The sequence below is a fragment of the Oreochromis aureus genome, linkage group 17 (genome assembly GCF_013358895.1).
Source record: "Oreochromis aureus strain Israel breed Guangdong linkage group 17, ZZ_aureus, whole genome shotgun sequence".
NCBI lineage: Eukaryota > Metazoa > Chordata > Actinopteri > Cichliformes > Cichlidae > Oreochromis > Oreochromis aureus.
The window spans coordinates 31,489,596-31,507,178 of NC_052958.1; the positions used below are offsets into that span (position 1 = coordinate 31,489,596).

The 17,583-nt window shown below is 41.8% G+C and overlaps 3 protein-coding genes across 6 annotated transcripts in view; all 3 read right to left on the reverse strand.

Annotated features, from left to right (window-relative positions):
* Window positions 1-4,480, reverse strand: part of kng1 (kininogen 1) — a 5,471-nt gene extending 991 nt beyond the window's left edge. For 2 of the 4 annotated variants that reach the window (XM_031733799.2, XM_031733797.2), the window contains exons 1-8: window positions 4,305-4,480; window positions 3,993-4,092; window positions 2,902-3,048; window positions 2,520-2,636; window positions 2,328-2,403; window positions 876-1,045; window positions 661-771; window positions 487-585 (exon numbers count right to left, since the gene is read on the reverse strand). In XM_031733799.2, the coding sequence (XP_031589659.1) occupies window positions 487-585; window positions 661-771; window positions 876-1,045; window positions 2,328-2,403; window positions 2,520-2,636; window positions 2,902-3,048; window positions 3,993-4,064 (792 nt within the window). In that variant the 5' untranslated portion in view covers window positions 4,065-4,092; window positions 4,305-4,480. The remainder of the gene's footprint in view (window positions 1-486; window positions 586-660; window positions 772-875; window positions 1,046-2,327; window positions 2,404-2,519; window positions 2,637-2,901; window positions 3,049-3,992; window positions 4,093-4,304) is intronic. The other 2 variants (XM_031733798.2, XM_039600782.1) reach the window with 2 other exon arrangements.
* Window positions 4,481-7,833: 3,353 nt separating this feature from the next.
* On the reverse strand, window positions 7,834-9,661 carry LOC116315496 (E3 ubiquitin-protein ligase RNF14-like; the record flags this gene model as incomplete). The annotated part of the gene is made up of 4 exons (XM_039600799.1): window positions 7,834-8,077; window positions 8,241-8,319; window positions 8,573-9,508; window positions 9,623-9,661. Coding segments are annotated over 4 exons (1,269 nt in total), but the record flags the coding sequence as incomplete, so codon positions are not given.
* A 2,351-nt stretch (window positions 9,662-12,012) lies between these two features.
* On the reverse strand, window positions 12,013-17,165 carry LOC116315494 (E3 ubiquitin-protein ligase RNF14-like). Its single transcript, XM_039600731.1, has 5 exons — window positions 16,854-17,165; window positions 14,884-14,962; window positions 14,531-14,722; window positions 14,164-14,336; window positions 12,013-14,057 (listed from the first exon to the last, which is right to left on the reverse strand). The coding sequence occupies exons 1-5, from the start codon at window positions 16,947-16,949 to the stop codon at window positions 13,932-13,934; spliced, it is 666 nt and encodes a 221-aa protein (XP_039456665.1). The 5' UTR covers window positions 16,950-17,165; the 3' UTR covers window positions 12,013-13,931.
* Window positions 17,166-17,583: the final 418 nt, after the last annotated feature.

The following is a 17,583-nucleotide window of genomic DNA, read 5'->3' on the forward strand; positions in this document are numbered from 1 at the left end:
TTAAGCCACTTCATTTTTCTTTTTTTTAAATTATTTATTTATTTTCTGGATGTTGACAGTGTTTTCTGTGGAGTGATTAAAAAGAGAGTCTCATACGACAACCAAATGAAACGAGAATTCTGAACCTGGTTTAACTTTTCCATTAGAAAAATGTGCTCACATTTTTTCATGCAAATTGGTGCTTTTTTTGTTTAACATGGATAACACTCAATTTTCATAATTATAAAATTAATTTCTGATAACTTAGATGAAAGACTAAGATGGAGTAATTTGAGGTGCACGAATTGGAAGGTTGGTGTTTAGATTCCCAGCCCTTCCAGTTCAAAATATCCCAAAGCAACCCAGATGGTAAGTCCACAGGTACATCCAGTGGAGTGGGAGAGTGAATATTAGCCAATGCACTTACCATATGAATGGTTTTAATTTATTTTCTGCATTCTTGTCTACTCGCTCATGTTTGATCATCCTGTGAAAAGAGGGACTTACAGTGGTTGGCAATTTACCCGGTGCACACTCTATGTGGGCCTGTGGTGGCTCAAGTCTCCAAGGTGCCACATCCACTGTAGAGTTGCAGTTGGCAAATTCCTGCAGATGCACAGAACACACAGTGAGAAGCACATCATCGTGCCTGGGGTGATTTGTGTGTTAGTTTTGGTTTACCTCATTCTTGTCGTCTGGGATGCACATCTCCTTCAGGTCTGTGTGTTCAGCCTTGGAACAGACGGTCTTCTTCATGTCAAAAATCAGCTTAAATCTGAAGCCGGCAACCACCTACAGAAATACACGTGATGCATAAAGTCAAAAAAGGAAAGAAAAAGAGATCTTTGCAGCTTGTCCTCCCCATTTTCCCTTCACTTCCATGCCACCTGCTGTACCTGTCTGGTGGCGCGGCCAATATTGTGCAGACTGAACAGGTGAGTAGAGTCAGACATGGAGTTGTACTTGGAGATGGAGACAGAAAGGGGAACCTTAAGGTCCTCTGAGTCTTCATTGATGGGCTCTGGGCAGCCCAAGCAAGTTGCTTTCTCGGGAACGATGTGCCCTTCTACAGTGGAGAAAAATCAGAGTCATGGAAAAGCATAAGCTCATATTCCAATAACTGCTCATGGTTCCAGCAAACAGAGTTGGTTAAAGCTTTTCAAAAAGTGTCTAATGTTATTTATTTATGATGTTTTTAATCTAGTTAATTATTTAAAGAAAGCCCCGGATTCAGGCTCCCGCTGAATGTGTTTAGATCAACACGACATGATCTCCGTGTGCATGATGGAACACAAAACAGTCCCAAATAGTCTGTAATACAAACAGGCCAGTGAGAGAAAATATACTTTTTGTTTGTTTTTGGAATCTGGCGAACATGGTGCATTGGGAGGAAAGCAAAGCCTCTAGAAAGCAACCCAGCTGCCTAATGGTTAAGACACCAGTGGGTATCTCCTAAAACCCAGTCCTGAGATCCCTTCCCAGGTGCTTTATCCCCCATACACACCTTGACACATGTGACCTTATACTTAACATAATGGTGGGTTGGGGCAGTGCCTCACAAAGGATTTGTGACAGAAATGACCGCATGCCTTGATTCACACCTCGGTTCATATGACCTTCATTGACTCGCATCAATGCCAGGTGGGTCAGCAATAATCAGGACCACCTCCAAGGAGACACTCCCACCAGGGGTTAAATACCAGGGACTGTCCTTGGGTGATTAAACTGAAGAAGAACTGAATCAAAAAGAAGTCCACCAGCCTTCAATTCAAGCCCTTTCATTTATCATTAAAAAGTAAAAGTGCTGATGCCACCTATTTATTTAACCTAACTTCCTTTATTTCTTTACAGCCAAATCGCACATGAAACAATCAAATACTACTTTAATGTACAAATACAGTTTGCAAGCTGAGCCTTAAAAACCTGCAAAATATCCTGTGAGTGGGACAGAAAAACACAGGATCGATATACCAAACGCCTATATTTGACTGATTAAAGTCTAGACTGCGTCACTGCCTTTTATGGTGTTATAAGTTAATATTGTGCTTGGTATGTTACCCAATCAGCCCCCTTCTGTTTCCCCAGCAGCCCGCCAGTGCCCATTTCCCTCAGTGACTCACTGTTACGTGGCTGTTATATTTTTGGTTTCAATAATGATTTAAGTTCCTTATGTGGGAATTTTGTCTCTAAAAGCAACTGCTTTTGTGTTAAAATGAGTTCCCAGTCAGAATGGATTCAATTTTAGACCATGTTCTGCAGCAAGACAAAAAAAACCCAAAGAAAAAACAAGCTTTGAAAGGACTGTTAAAAACTTTAATCTGATGCTGAGTTTGTCCACCCTCACTCACCAATCTGGCAGTCCACCTGCTTTGTCTCAGCCTCTGTCTCTGACATGAGGACCGTGGCGTTGCAAGAAATCGGCCCCTGGAGGGACACGACAGACCGTGCGACGGCTTTGTTTTTACTAAAGCATTTAACAAGAACTTTAATATTTTCACACCACAAGTTGTTAAATGGGGGGAGGAGCTGATTATTGTTACCTTGCTTCCAGACTGCAAATAGTCACATTCTGTCCAGGGTATGCTGCTGTCAGCTGTGCACTCGCTCTCCCAGGTAGTGAACTTCAGTGAGTACACTGAGTCTGAGCCATTCTCTGACTGGAGACACACACACACAAATATGAAATCAGTGTGCACCAGAAGTCAAAGTGTTACAGCATGTTTTCTTTGGATTTCTTGGTAATCGTCCCAGAGCAGTGAATCCTCTTGCTTTTTAGTTTTGTAAGGAAAAACAGCCACAAGCTCAGTTTTAGTTGAATCCAACAAGCTTGATTCCCACTTATGTAACTTATGTAACAAAAAAGCTCATAAAATCTCACAGTATTGTTCTTCATGGTAACACATGTGTCTGCACTCACTGTACCTTGCTGGCTTTCAGTATCTGAAAGAGGGCCAGCTTATGGCCGGTGCTCAGCCTCTCGTTGAATTTGTCCACAGCGCTGTGGACAGCCTTCTGCACAGATGGGTCATCACAAAAGATCAGGACACCAGACTGGACCTCCGCTGCCTCCTGGATGAAAAGAAGGAAGATGATGCACAGAATGATTTTTTTAGAATAAATCCAAAATGTTTTTGTAAATACCAATAGGCTCATATCTTTTAAAACTGACAACAATTCAGCATTTACCAAAAGTGTTGTGATTTGTCTGATTTATTTTTAGCTTCTTTTTTTTCTGCTTCTACGTTTTTCTGCAATTTACTCAGAAGTAAATAAGGCTGTAAAACTTCATGTGTTCAGCTTTCAAAAACTTTGAGGTGACTTACTTTCCTTATTTGTGTATATTCTCAAGTTATCCTTTAACTAATACTCTGCATGCAGGACTTTTCAGGTCAATACCCCGATATCAGAAAACAGCAGTGCGCTTAAAAAGGTGCTGCACCACATTTGAAAGGCTTCTAAATTGTGGCATTGCACTGCAGCTTGTGCTAAAGTAAAAGATGTGAATGTTTCTTCATCCTCAGATTATCTGCAAAATTAAATTGCGTCATTTCAAAGGGTCACAAGGACTGAAATAAAGTACAGTACAAACAAGGCAAAGTCAGTGACCCTGCAAGTTTGTACTGTAGTGGATTTGCACTCCAGGATTGGAATAAGGGAGTAAGGGTTGATCATTTTTTGCTTTTTGTGGTTTTAAGACATCCTACTTATGAACTGAGTGTCCAGATTACCAAACTAGTAAGGGAATCTACCAGAAACTATAAAAATATGAAGCACATATCCTCCAATTCCCAAAGGAAGTGTCGCTCTTGCTTTGACATGAGGCATCCGACAAACTTAGCAGTTCTGTTTTTAATACTCTTAGCTTATATTTATTAAAAGTACTTAAAGATTTTAATGTCGTGTGGTGTTTAAAAATATCCTGTTTTATTTGACAAAATGATCTGATCACCACCGAGGAGCCTTATTCGTATATTCTAGGTTTAAGAGCTGGAAATCTGGTGTTCCCTCCTTACCTGCCCAAAAACTGAGCACAGCAGGCCCAGCAGGCCCAGCACACACAGCCCCACTCCACTCCTCATCTTCATAACCTGCTGGATGTTTGACTCTGTTCTGCTATGAGACACAGAAGAGACAAATATCACACACCACCAAACACTGTAACCCTCAGGTAACCACAGCGAGGCTGAAATGACCTAAAATTGACCTCCGAACACTGATAGCTTTCATCGGATCAATCTAAAAATGCACCATTGGTAGATGAGAAATGCACTCCTGTGCACAATTTGCTCGCTTCAAATTATTTGCTATAAAAAATGTCTGCTTACAGTTTCTGAAGGTGTAGGCCTGCTGTCAATCCCGCTGAGCTCGTAGAGGAAAAATTCCACTCCTCTCCACACTGGGATGGACGGCTGAGTGAAGTTCTCCTGAAACTGTGGGTGGGAATCTTCAGAAAGACATTGACACACACATGGACACATGCACAGGGGACAGGAGGGCACAAACACACACACACACACACACACACAGAATAATGCTCAGAAAGCTCAGTCAGTAAAAGGAAAGTAAATGTTTGCTCATTTGTTTGCCCTCCTACCTATCGAGCAAATGTAACAGTCACTGTCTGAGAGATAAAGGCAGAAAGAAAACTGATGATATAACTCCTCACATTAGGCTTAGTGACTGTGACATTGCAACCATTAACACACATTAAGCCACATAAAGTAGAAGTGACTGGCACTGACTGAAGGGAGATGGAAATTTTAGTGTTGAGGGACCCCTTTGTGTGCGGTCATTCCTTTGTGAGTGTGTGTGTGTTTTTAACTGGTACTTTGCCCCTGTCGACCTTTATCCTGAGCCGCACCGATTTCCCCACTGCTCATCTGTGAAACAGGCTGAGATGTGTGCTCTCTGTATCCTACAGTCAGTGTTTCATTTCTCTTTGGGAGGTTTGCAGGGGCACAATAAGTTCACCAAGTGCATTAAGAATCAGCTTACCTGACGACAGATGACAGCATCCTCTCTCTGGCTGCTCATCTGCTCTGCATGAACCACTCACGTAAGGATACCAAGTAACATATTATAGTGTCACAGATTTTAAAGACTGCTAAAAACATGGAAATTAATTAATAGTGTAAAAGTGTACAGCAGATTTATAAGAGCGCAAACCTGCCGTCTTGTGGTTATGAGTCAAAATTACAGCTGCACGCGTCCTGGAGACAGATTATTAAGTACTTAGAAAATAGCCTGACCACATGGTATCTTAGCTTAGTAGCTACATGAAATCAGGGGGAAATACTACATAAACTGTACATTAAAGATGACACATGGTTGAGGCCCACTGTCTGTGAACTTTGCAAGGCACACACACACACGCTAATTAGTGCTGAGTTATAACAGCTATTAGAACTGAAAATGATGCTTCTTGGATGGTCTGTGCCATCATGTGATGGGTTTAGTAGACTGGGCTAATGACCATAAGCAAAGCCTACCAAATAATTGGCTACACATCCCTGTGTTTGTGCATCTGTCAATGTGATTGTGAAATACACAATCATTTGATTGTGTATTTCACATTTTAGATACCAAGCAAAGCAAATCTGTGCAAGCCTTGAGAGCGTGAAAAAATCTGTTTTTGACTTGAGAACCAGTATAAAGGAAAGGTTTTGCCAACAAAACCTGCCAACACCTTTAGAAAATGCATTGCAGGTGTTTTCTTCAGTCAAATCTTGCAGTGAAAACCTATAAAAAATATACTGAGTATAACCAAGATGTCAATTTGACAGTTATCACTACCATTATCAGTTGTTTCAGTTTTCTGTAAATTCATGCTTCTTTATCTAAGAATTCCTTCCAATACACACTGTATGTGTCAGTATACATTTTCTAGAAATTTCAAACTGATTTCCAATTTAAGGTGCCAAACCCCTGCAACAGTCACTTCAAAGTACTGTATATTATACCATAAGTTAAAGATCCTACAGAGAAAATCCCAACAATCAGATGAACGCCCATGAGCATGCACCTGGCAACAGTGGGAAGGAAGAACTCCCCTTTGACAGGAAGAATCCTCCAGCAGAACCAGGTTCTGAAGAATACGTCATCTGCTGTAACCAGTTGGGGTTGAAGGGGAGGTGATGGAGCCATGTTTCAAGGTGTTGTTGTAACTAAAGGATGATCCTGCATTTGTGGAGCTACAGTGGCTCCAGTCTGGAGAGGAACTAAATGTGCCCTTTTTTTTAATGAAGCATGTATTTTGTTTGTGCTAGCAGGAAAAATAAAGGTGTAACTGATACAATTCAAAACTATTCTTGCATTGTGCAGTCTTCTTCAGTGGGTTATAAAGGCAAACTGCTGTTTAGACATTTATGAGGAAGTGATGAGGAAGTAGGATTTTCCCTGGACAGACAAGAAAATCAAACATGCTGGCGTCTTTGTTCCACTGTCATCACAGGGCAGTGGAGGAAGGGGAAAGAAGCCAGATGTTCAGGATCTACCTGTAGGCTGCTGCTGGAATTGAAATGAAACATGCACGTCAAGGTCAGAAGCTTTACGTGTAGTTGTTGCACCTGCATATATCTGTGGCAGTGTGAACCTGTCTTTTCCCTCGGAGTTCAAACGTTACAGTGAGAATGACTGCACAGAGCATTTTTGTGCCATAACAGTACTTAACAGCAGCAAAACAGTAGTAAACACATCTAAAAGCAGAGGAATTCACCAGTTTGGGAAATACTTGCTCAGTTAATTTGTTTCACCAGTAAAAAAAAAAGAAACTTGTGTTTTTGAACTGTTGGTTTGAAAAAAATAGGACTCTGGCAAATGTGTCTGTTTTCTGACCACATAATTTGTCCATTAACTGAAAGAATAACTGATCGGTATATTGACAGTGAAGGCCACAAATTATAATGAGTTAGAACATACACCTTTGGTGCAAATGCTTCATTGCGGCCTAAGGCAAATAAAACAGCCAAAGAGGGCAATCTTTGTTAATTTACAGCACTTTGTGTTTTCTAAGGAACCAAAAGTTTGTGTTTTGTGCCTGTTTTAGTGCCCCCCTGCTGATTATGAGACAGTATGACACATGGTGTCATTTGGGAATGACTTTTAAAGCAACAGAAGAAACCCGTGGTAACAAGATGTAAAATATCAATTTTTCCATTTTCTGATAAAGAAAAACATTTTAAAATAATTGCTGTCCTGTCTGCCTTTATACAGGTTATCTTTAAAGATGTACACAATAAATATTTAAAAATGCAAAAACAACAACAACAAAAAAACACATTCAAGTAGCTGATAGCTGGGGAGGTTAGAATTAGGAAGAACATTGACCCCCATAAAAGTGTTCGGTTGTATTTTCTGGAGTCAGTCTGGTGAGGCAGTTCCAACAGAAAATCCTCTTACAGCGAGTGCACATCATCCGGTCACACCCTCCATCCTTCTGTAACATAAAGCACAACACACGTATGAGCAAATTCAATCAGAAACTCTCTCTGAACTGCTCCAAGCTCTCAAGTTTGTACGAATGTGCTCGGGTGAGTGCAAACCTCTATTCTGCTGAAGCATTCAGGACAGCTCTTGCTATTGTTGGCAATCCAGTTGTTGCTTAGTTTGTTTTCCATAATGGACACCAGTAAATTGCAGCCATATCTGTTTTCCAGCAGGCGTTTCCTCTCCCTGCTGCCACTGACATAGTCCTCCCAGAGAGCCTTCATCCCTCTAAGAGACACATACAGGACAACAGCATACACACTTAGACTAAACACACATCTGCATCGACTCAAAGCAATCACCCAGTTACCTCCTGTACTCTCAAACATCAGTCTCATTTGTGAAACAGTTTTACATTTACTGTGACTGGATGTTGTCATTTTTATTATTCTTTGTGGTCACACAGCATATATCTGTGTACCTTGTGACTGTGGCAGGTCTATTATATATCTTTCAGCATATTTTTTCTTGGTCTCACACTTCCCCGTTCCATGGTAGGTTTTTCTGCATATGACGCAGAAGGCAAAGCCACACGCAGAGCAAAGCGCTGCCTTGCTGGACTTCTCCAAAATCACAGCAGAGCCACAGGATGTTCGAGGACAGTACGTCACATCTGCAAGACAAAAAGATGCCAAAAGAAATGAGATATTTATGAAAAAGAGCAAAAGATGTTCTTTTTACCAGGTCTAACCCAGAAATGTAATAAATAGATTCCAATCAGTGTATGAAAGCCTTTATCACACACTCAGTTTAACAGCAACAGAAAGAAAACAGACCAGACATGCTGTCCAGAGTGTTCTGCAGCAGGAGACGGTCATAGCGGTCAAACAGCTTCTCCCCTACCAGACTCTGCACCTACAAACACAACAGAGACGAAAAAGCAGACACACAAAATGAGGCCGAGGTCAGCTGATCAAAATTCAAACACAGAGGTTTCATTTGACAAGAAAGGCCAGTCATCAGTCTTCCTTGTCTCCTCTGTCCTTGATCCTTCTGCCTCTAGCTCTTTTTAACAGCTTTTAAAATGTGTTGCGATGTTAGATGAAAGGACCAAACACTACAGTTGTTGAAACCATTCTGCAGGTTGAAGACTGCGTGTAGCTTCTACCTGTGCAGGTGTAGGAGCACCAGCGCAGTCTGCCTGAGGACAGGTGACACCCCGGACGTTCCCCTCTGTGATCTGAACCGTACAGAACTCGCAGAGACAGGCCCGGCAGAAGACGTGGCCACACGGTGACAGCTTCACGCACTCGGACCCGAGTCGGCCCATAAAACAAACCCCGCAGTCAAAGACGGTGGTGGCAAACACTTTCTGTTTCTGGGCCGCATTATAGATCAAAATGTGGGACAGCAGAGTCTGTGATGGAGTTAAAAAGAGACCAGAGAGGGTTTGCTCTTCACTCTGAGGAGAATCTGTGGGGTGGACCGGCAGAGAAGCAGCTCCAAGTTCACTTGGATCTAACGTGCCTGAGGAGGTAGAGGGAAGCAGCGATGAGAGAGAAGCATCTCCTTCATTTAAGAAAACTCCCCGGACACTTTGATGATGCTTGGATTTCTCTGCAGATGAAGAAAGATCATCCTGGGGATCAACCTTAAACTCTGAGGCTTGGAGGATTGTCACATCTGGAGTGTGTGCAGTTTGGTTTTGGAGTGCAGGCTCTGGAGAAAGAGCTCTTTGATAATCTGAGGTTAGATCACTCTGGCTCTGGTGAGAGTTCAAATCCTTCTGGTCATGCTTGCAGGAGTCTAAAGCCGAAGCTCCCTGAGAGTCTGTGCGGCTCCCGTCAGAAGGATTCTCCTGAACTTCCGAGGATGGTACAGAGAACTCTGGCTCTGAATTGTTCTTTGGTCCTGAGGGTTCAGCATCGTGTTGGTCCTGGTTATAATGCAGGGTGCTGCGTTCATCAGGAGGAAGATCCAGCTTACTGTGGATGTTCAGGAACCTCAGAGCGTCTTCTCTGAGAAACTGCACCCAGGAAAAGAGCACCACAGCGCCCCCAGTGGCCTCATAGAGATCACCGAGATGAGCACACAGTGCAGCCAACTGTGGAGGGAGAGATAAAATATATTGTTGTCGTCTTGTCCTGTCATGTCCTGTGAACCTCTCACACACTGGCAGGATGAACACGTGACCAACAATGATTTGACTGCTAATTACCTGTGTGCGAGTCAGCCAGCTGCAGGTGAGGCTGAAGGAGGGAGGGAGGAGGAGGGTAGTCCCAGGAAGCCCAAAGTTCAAAAGCAGCGGTGGAAGGAAAGAAATATCATACTGACGCAGACTTTCACCTTAGAAAGAAAAATACGAGATCATCAGATGAAGAATAGTCTCCCACACTCCAAACTATTCTCTTTCTGTAATGTTTGTTTATTTGTTTTTAAAAAAATTGGGTGTATTCAATAGAAATATATGATATATTCTGTCACATGAACTCAAATAGCCAAAGCTATGAATGATGCCAGATGTCAGTATGCTGTTCAACGATATATCTAATCTAGATATATTTAATTCATACATTCCATTTAATTCCGACAAAAACACGCTCCTTATATTGGCTAGCCTAATGAGTTTAACTCATTTTACACCATTGGCTACATAAAACCCATTTTATCTTACGTAGATGATTAGGGTTGTACCAGTAAAGGTAGTGCCTAATATTCCAAACCAACATTTTCCAGAAACATCCAGATCGGACCTTTTCAGTCCAACAGTCGCATGTTTGACAACCCCGGCTCCTCTGATTTACCCTCTCTGAGAGCCACGCTGAAGCCGTCAGGAAGCTCGACACATACTCGGATTTCTCCGGCAGACTTCGACTCGTCCCGAACAAACTCGTCCGCATCAAAGATACTCTGGAGAGCGAGCAGCTCGTCTTCCTGCTCCTCCAAGTCTTCAGTCATCCCTCAACTTCCTCCTCGGTCTGGTTTTGTGAGAAGCCTTCCTTCTGTGAATATGTTTTCTTGCTGAGGCTGAGGTGACTCTGGGTTACACCAGCTTTTTCCTGGTCCTTGTTTGTCCGTCCCTCTGACTCATCAGCGTATGATGTAAGAAACAACAAAGTACAGGCATCAACCTCAGCCTACTGTACACCTGCTGCTAATGCAAACCAGTCAAACAAGCCAATCAGCATGGGTTTTTCTTTTAGTACTAATACTCCTTAATAGTCCATTGTGCACTTGTATTTGCAATCCAGGTCTCTAAGAACCCAACAATACAGTACACTATTTAAAACCTCTCTCCTTTAATTTACTGGAACACATTACAGAAGAATACTCCCTGGTGCTCTGTGAACGTTTCTCCTTTAAGTTACTCACAAAGCTTTACACAGACATGAAGAATTACAGTATATTATTGTAGGGTCTTTACCTTACAATATAAAGCGCTTTGGGGCAGCTGTTGCTGTGATTTGGCACTATATTCATCTGGAACGCTACATCCAGATGAACAGAATAGACTCATTTTTCTAAGTATGGACAGAAAAGCATAATAATAAAGTCTCAATTTTTAATGAAGGCCACATAATGCAGTGAAAGCGCCGAAAAGGACAATATAACATTTTTTCATAATTTACATTTCTCACAGTCAGCTGAGGAATATCATAGGAATGTGAAAAAATAATAACAGACTGTTATGTTATCTGATACTATAATCTGACAGATATAAATATGAGAAATATTATGGCACTAATGCTGCCAACACCATTCAACCACATACAGTGATCTAAGAGGAGTGTTCTGTTAAATTATGTAGTCAATATTAGACATAATGAAACAGAAATTTTAATCCATCAGTTCTGGCTGTAGTTTTCCTCAGATTGAGTTGGATTTGGCTCTCCAGCGTTTTCTCTGCCTTGCTCAACAGCGTTAGTTCTGTTTGGGATTTGAACTGGACACTCAGTGGCCTGGGGACTGTTCTGGATTTCAAGATGGCAGACAAAGTCCTGGGACTTCTTTGGGTTTTTGACACATCACTTTTCTGGGCACTGTCAACAGATGCTGGAAAGAAAGAACATATTTACATGCTCTATTCATCCAAAACTAAATCAGCATTTCACAAATTCTCTATATCATCAATTGTTCTCTAAACATCATTTTATTATTCAAATAAGTGATTCACACAGAGACTGATATTTTTGGTAAATGTGTTTTTTTTGTTTTTTGTTTGTTTGTTTGATCTCTTGTTTGTTTTGTTTTGGGGGGTTTTCCTCTTCTTAAGTTTGACATTTTTAATATAGGCGTCTGTGAGGACTGACTCGCTTTTGGGACCAGCCTCAAGTGGTCATTAGAGGAACTGCAGTTTTTGGCTTTACCACCTGGTCCACTATGGTAATCTTCTTTTTAAAGGTGCTTAAATAATATTGAAATAAACTGTTGTGTTATTTTGAATTTCACATTTTAGGTGCCAAGCAAAGCAAATCTGTGCAAGTCTTGAGAGGAAATTGAAAAATCTGTGTTTTTGACCTGAGAACCAGTATGTGGGCTTGTTTTTTTTCTCCCATTTTACATTGTTACAAATGGTGAAGAAGAATGAAAGGCAAATTCATTTTCAGGTTTTGCTTTGTTTTGTTTTAAAAGACCACATCAGCTACACGAGGCTTTAATACATTACATTTGTCTGTTTTCACAGGATGGTTCATGTCTTGGAGTACATGGCCACGGCAAGTTTGTTCCTAATTTGCTAAGCTAGGATATGTTCAAGTGAAAAGATGAGCGCATATAAAACTACCACCTTCAAACCTATGTAGATTCAGGAAACATCCTAAAACCATGAAAACAAGTCACCTAAACCAAAGACAGCTGTTTGTTCTGGTATGAAATGCCAACACCTTTAGAAAATGCATTGCAGGTGTTTTCTTCAGTCAAATCTTGCAGTGAAAACTTATAAAAAAATATACTGAGTATAGTCAAGAAGTCAGGTTGACGGTTATCACTACCATTATCAGTAGTTTTTATTTTCTGTAAATTCATGCTTCTTTATCTAAGAATTCTGTCTAAGAATTGTATGTGTCAGTATAAATTTACTGGAAATTTCAAAGTCATTTCCAACTTACTCAGTTTTATTGATATGGTGCCAAACCACTACAACACTCACCTCATGGTGTATTATATCATAAGTTAATGATCCTACAGAGAAAATCCCAACAATCAGATGAACGCCCATGAGCATGCACCTGGCAACAGTGGGAAGGAAGAACTCCCCTTTGACAGGAAGAATCCTCCAGCAGAACCAGGTTCTGAAGAATAAGTCATCTGCTGTGACCAGTTGGGGTTGAAGGGGAGGTGATGGAGCCATGTTTCAAGGTGTTCTAACTAAAGGATGAGTCTGCATTTGTGGAGCTACAGTGGCTCCAGTCTGGAGAGGAAGTAAATGTGCCTTTTTACAAAAAATAAATAAATAAATAAATAAAGCATGTATTTTGTTTGTGCTAGCAGGAAAAATAAAGGTGTAACTGATACAATTCAAAACTATTCTTGCATTGTGCAGTCTTCTTCAGTGGGTTGTAAAAGCAAACTGCTGTTTAGACATTTATGAGGAAGTGATAAGGAAGTAGGATTTTCCCTGGACAGACAAGAAAATCAAACATGCTGGCGTCTTTGTTCCACTGTCATCACAGGGCAGTGGAGGAAGGGGAAAGAAGCCAGATGTTCAGGATCTACCTGTAGGCTGCTGCTGGAATTGAAATGAAACATGCACGACAAGGTCAGAAGCTTTACCTGTAGTTGTTGCACCTGCATATATCTGTGGCAGTGTGAACCTGTCTTTTCCCTCGGAGTTCAAACGTTACAGTGAGAATGACTGCACAGAGCATTTTTGTGCCATAACAGTACTTAACAGCAGCAAAACAGTAGTAAACACATCTAAAAGCAGAGGAATTCACCAGTTTGGGAAATACTTGCTCAGTTAATTTGGTTCATCAGTAGAAAAAGAAACTTGTGTTTTTGAACTGTTGGTTTGAAAAAAATAGGACTCTGGCAAATGTGTCTGTTTTCTGACCACATAATTTGTCCATTAACTGAAAGAATAACTGATCAGTATATTGACAGTGAAGGCCACAAATTATAATGAGTTAGAACATACACCTTTGGTGCAAATGCTTCATTGTGGTCTAAGGCAAATAAAACAGCCAAAGAGGGCAATCTTTGTTAATTTACAGCACTTTGTGTTTTCTAAGGAACCAAAAGTTTGTGTTTTGTGCCTGTTTTTAGTGCCCCCTGCTGATTATGAGACAGTATGACACATGGTGTCATTTGGGAATGACTTTTAAAGCAACAGAAGAAACCCGTGGTAACAAGATGTAAAATATCAATTTTTCCATTTTCTGATAAAGAAAAACATTTTAAAATAATTGCTGTCCTGTCTGCCTTTATACAGGTTATCTTTAAAGATGTACACAATAAATATTTAAAAACGCAAAAACAACAACAACAAAAAAACACATTCAAGTAGCTGATAGCTGGGGAGGTTAGAATTAGGAAGAACATTGACCCCCATAAAAGTGTTCGGTTGTATTTTCTGGAGTCAGTCTGGTGAGGCAGTTCCAACAGAAAATCCTCTTACAGCGAGTGCACATCATCCGGTCACACCCTCCATCCTTCTGTAACATAAAGCACAACACACGTATGAGCAAATTCAATCAGAAACTCTCTCTGAACTGCTCCAAGCTCTCAAGTTTGTACGAATGTGCTCAGGTGAGTGCAAACCTCTATTCTGCTGAAGCATTCAGGACAGCTCTTGCTATTGTTGGCAATCCAGTTGTTGCTTAGTTTGTTTTCCATAATGGACACCAGTAAATTGCAGCCATATCTGTTTTCCAGCAGGCGTTTCCTCTCCCTGCTGCCACTGACATAGTCCTCCCAGAGAGCCTTCATCCCCTCTAAGAGACACATACAGGACAACAGCATACACACTTAGACTAAACACACATCTGCATCGACTCAAAGCAATCACCCAGTTACCTCCTGTACTCTCAAACCATCAGTCTCATTTGTGAAACAGTTTTACATTTACTGTGACTGGATGTTGTCATTTTTATTATTCTTTGTGGTCACACAGCATATATCTGTGTACCTTGTGACTGTGGCAGGTCTATTATATATCTTTCAGGGTATTTTTTCTTGGTCTCACACTTCCCCGTTCCATGGTAGGTTTTTCTGCATATGACGCAGAAGGCAAAGCCACACGCAGAGCAAAGCGCTGCCTTGCTGGACTTCTCCAAAATCACAGCAGAGCCACAGGATGTTCGAGGACAGTACGTCACATCTGCAAGACAAAAAGATGCCAAAAGAAATGATATTTATGAAAAAGAGCAAAAGATGTTCTTTTTACCAGGTCTAACCCAGAAATGTAATAAATAGATTCCAATCAGTCTATGAAAGCCTTTATCACACACTCAGTTTAACAGCAACAGAAAGAAAACAGACCAGACATGCTGTCCAAAGTGTTCTGCAGCAGGAGACGGTCATAGCGGTCAAACAGCTTCTCCCCTACCAGACTCTGCACCTACAAACACAACAGAGACGAAAAAGCAGACACACAAAATGAGGCCGAGGTCAGCTGATCAAAATTCAAACACAGAGGTTTCAGTTGACAAGAAAGGCCAGTCATCAGTCCTCCTTGTCTCCTCTGTCCTTGATCCTTCTGCCTCTAGCTCTTTTTAACAGCTTTTAAAATGTGTTGCGATATTAGATGAAAGGACCAAACACTACAGTTGTTGAAACCATTCTGCAGGTTGAAGACTGCGTGTAGCTTCTACCTGTGCAGGTGTGTAGAGCACCAGCGCAGTCTGCCTGAGGACAGGTGACACCCGGACGTTCCCCTCTGTGATCTGAACCGTACAGAACTTGCAGAGACAGGCCCGGCAGAAGACGTGGCCACACGGTGACAGCTTCACGCACTCGGACCCGAGTCGGCCCATAAAACAAACCCCGCAGTCAAAGACGGTGGTGGCAAACACTTTCTGTTTCTGGGCCGCATTATAGATCAAAATGTGGGACAGCAGAGTCTGTGATGGAGTTAAAAGAGACCAGAGAGGGTTTGCTCTTCACTCTGAGGAGAATCTGTGGGGTGGACCGGCAGAGAAGCAGCTCCATGTTCACTTGGATCTAACGTGCCTGAGGAGGTAGAGGGAAGCAGCGATGAGAGAGAAGCATCTCCTTCATTTAAGAAATCTCCCCGGACACTTTGATGATGCTTGGATTTCTCTGCAGATGAAGAAAGATCATCCTGGGGATCAACCTTAAACTCTGAGGCTTGGAGGATTGTCACATCTGGAGTGTGTGCAGTTTGGTTTTGGAGTGCAGGCTCTGGAGAAAGAGCTCTTTGATAATCTGAGGTTAGATCACTCTGGCTCTGGTGAGAGTTCAAATCCTTCTGGTCATGCTTGCAGGAGTCTAAAGCCGAAGCTCCCTGAGAGTCTGTGCAGCTCCCGTCAGAAGGATTCTCCTGAACTTCCGAGGATGGTACAGAGAACTCTGGCTCTGAATTGTTCTTTGGTCCTGAGGGTTCAGCATCGTGTTGGTCCTGGTTATAATGCAGGGTGCTGCGTTCATCAGGAGGAAGATCCAGCTTACTGTGGATGTTCAGGAACCTCAGAGCGTCTTCTCTGAGAAACTGCACCCAGGAAAAGAGCACCACAGCGCCCCCAGTGGCCTCATAGAGATCACCGAGATGAGCACACAGTGCAGCCAACTGTGGAGGGAGAGGGAAAATATATTGTTGTCGTCTTGTCCTGTCATGTCCTGTGAACCTCTCACACACTGGCAGGCTGAACACGTGACCAGCAATGATTTGACTGCTAATTACCTGTGTGCGAGTCAGCCAGCTGCAGGTGAGGCTGAAGGAGGGAGGGGAGGAGGAGGGGTAGTCCCCAGGAAGCCCAAAGTTCAAAAGCAGCGGTGGAAGGAAAGAAATATCATACTGACGCAGACTTTCACCTTAGAAAGAAAAATACGAGATCATCAGATGAAGAATAGTCTCCCACACTCCAAACTATTCTCTTTCTGTAATGTTTGTTTATTTGTTTTTAAAAAAATTGGGTGTATTCAATAGAAAAATATGATATATTCTGTCACATGAACTCAAATAGCCAAAGCTATGAATGATGCCAGATGTCAGTATGCTGTTCAACGATATATCTAATCTAGATATATTTAATTCATACATTCCATTTAATTCCGACAAAAACACGCTCCTTATATTGGCTAGCCTAATGAGTTTAACTCATTTTACATCATTGGCTACATAAAACCCATTTTATCTTTAGTAGATGATTAGGGTTGTACCAGTAAAGGTAGTGCCTAATATTCCAAACCAACATTTTCCAGAAACATCCAGATCGGACCTTTTCAGTCCAACAGTCGCATGTTTGACAACCCCGGCTCCTCTGATTTACCCTCTCTGAGAGCCACGCTGAAGCCGGCAGGAAGCTCGACACATACTCGGATTTCTCCGGCAGACTTCGACTCATCCCGAACAAACTCGTCCGCATCAAAGATACTCTGGAGAGCGAGCAGCTCGTCTTCCTGCTCCTCCAAGTCTTCAGTCATCCCTCAACTTCCTCCTCGGTCTGGTTTTGTGAGAAGCCTTCCTTCTCTGAATATGTTTTCCTGCTTCTTGCTGAGGCTGAGGTGACTCTGGGTTACACCAGCTTTTTCCTGGTCCTTGTTTGTCCGTCCCTCTGACTCATCAGCGTATGATGTAAGAAACAAAGTACAGGCATCAACCTCAGCCTACTGTACACCTGCTGCTAATGCAAACCAGTCAAACAAGCCAATCAGCATGGGTTTTTCTTTTAGTACTAATACTCCTTAATAGTCCATTGTGCACTTGTATTTGCAATCCAGGTCTCTAAGAACCCAACAATACAGTACACTATTTAAAACCTCTCTCCTTTAATTTACTGGAACACATTACAGAAGAATACTCCCTGGTGCTCTGTGAACGTTTCTCCTTTAAGTTACTCACAAAGCTTTACACAGACATGAAGAATTACAGTATATTATTGTAGGGTCTTTACCTTACAATATAAAGCGCTTTGGGGCAGCTGTTGCTGTGATTTGGCACTATATTCATCTGGAACGCTACATCCAGATGAACAGAATAGACTCATTTTTTCTAAGTAC

Coding starts and splice junctions, on each gene's coding strand:
- LOC116315494 (XM_039600731.1), bottom strand. CDS start 16,949: ATGCGGACGAGTTTGTTCGGGATGAGTCGAAGTCTGCCGGAGAAATCC. Junction 14,723..14,883: donor CACTTTGGACAGCATGTCTG/GTCTGTTTTCTT, acceptor TTTGTCTTGCAG/ATGTGACGTACTGTCCTCGA. Junction 14,058..14,163: donor AATGCTTCAGCAGAATAGAG/GTTTGCACTCAC, acceptor TTTATGTTACAG/AAGGATGGAGGGTGTGACCG.